General features: G+C 65.9%; 1 protein-coding gene across 1 annotated transcript in view; it reads right to left on the bottom strand.

Annotated features, from left to right (window-relative positions):
- VDBG_08682 (conserved hypothetical protein) overlaps positions 1–489 on the bottom strand; it is a gene marked incomplete at both ends in the record, with an annotated part of 1,594 nt that extends 1,105 nt beyond the window's left edge. Inside the window, one exon of the mRNA XM_003000840.1 lies at positions 29–489. Coding sequence (XP_003000886.1) covers positions 29–489 — 461 coding nt within the window. The remainder of the gene's footprint in view (positions 1–28) is intronic.
- Positions 490–757: the final 268 nt, after the last annotated feature.

Here is a 757-nt window from a genome sequence, read left to right as displayed (position 1 = left end):
GTCGAGGAAGCCCTGCGACTGCGACGACGAGCAGGCGAGCGCGTCGCCGGGCCGGCTGCCCTCGGCGCGCTTGGCGATGAGCTGGTCCATGTCCTGGATCTGCCTGTCGACCATCTGCTCGAGCGGCAGGTGCGCGTCGACGACGCCTAGGTCCCATCCCGGCAGCTCCATGGTGCGCAGCTTGAGGGCGACGAGCACGGCGAAGAGCCAGTCCGAGGCGTTGAGGCAGATGAAGCGCGGCCGCAGGTTCGACTCGGCAAAGCGTATGTCCATGAACGTCTTGGCCGCCGTGAGGCAGTTCCAGAGCAGGCCGAGGCGGTCGGTGTGCGGGATGAGGGCGCCCGTCTTCTGGCTCTCGGGCAGGCCGATCTCGTAGAGGAGAACCTCGGCGATGGCGACGTGCGAGAGCAGCGTCGCGTTGGTCTGCACGGCGGCCGGCAGCGTCGACTTGAAGAGGTCGAGCTGCTGCTGGAACGACTGCACGACCATGGTCAGCGGCACCTGCATCGACGGAAACGTCGCGCTGTCGGCGCCCAGCGTCAGCGAGATGGTCTGGGCGAGCTGCTGGATGCGGAAGAGCTTGACGAGGAGCACGTCGCTCGCGTGCTCGGCCTCGTCCTCGACGGCCTTGCAGCAGCCATCGAGGTAGGTCGTGTTCATAAAGGCGTCTGGGCCTCTTGTTCGTTGTGAAGACACTGCCCCACCGACGTCAGACAAATTCGTGTGACCTTGCCAGATGCCGCTCTCGGTCATGGCA

Source organism: Verticillium alfalfae, genomic scaffold, assembly GCF_000150825.1.
Source record: "Verticillium alfalfae VaMs.102 supercont1.13 genomic scaffold, whole genome shotgun sequence".
Taxonomy (NCBI): Eukaryota; Fungi; Ascomycota; class Sordariomycetes; order Glomerellales; family Plectosphaerellaceae; genus Verticillium; species Verticillium alfalfae.
This window is presented reverse-complemented; position numbering and strand designations above follow the sequence as displayed.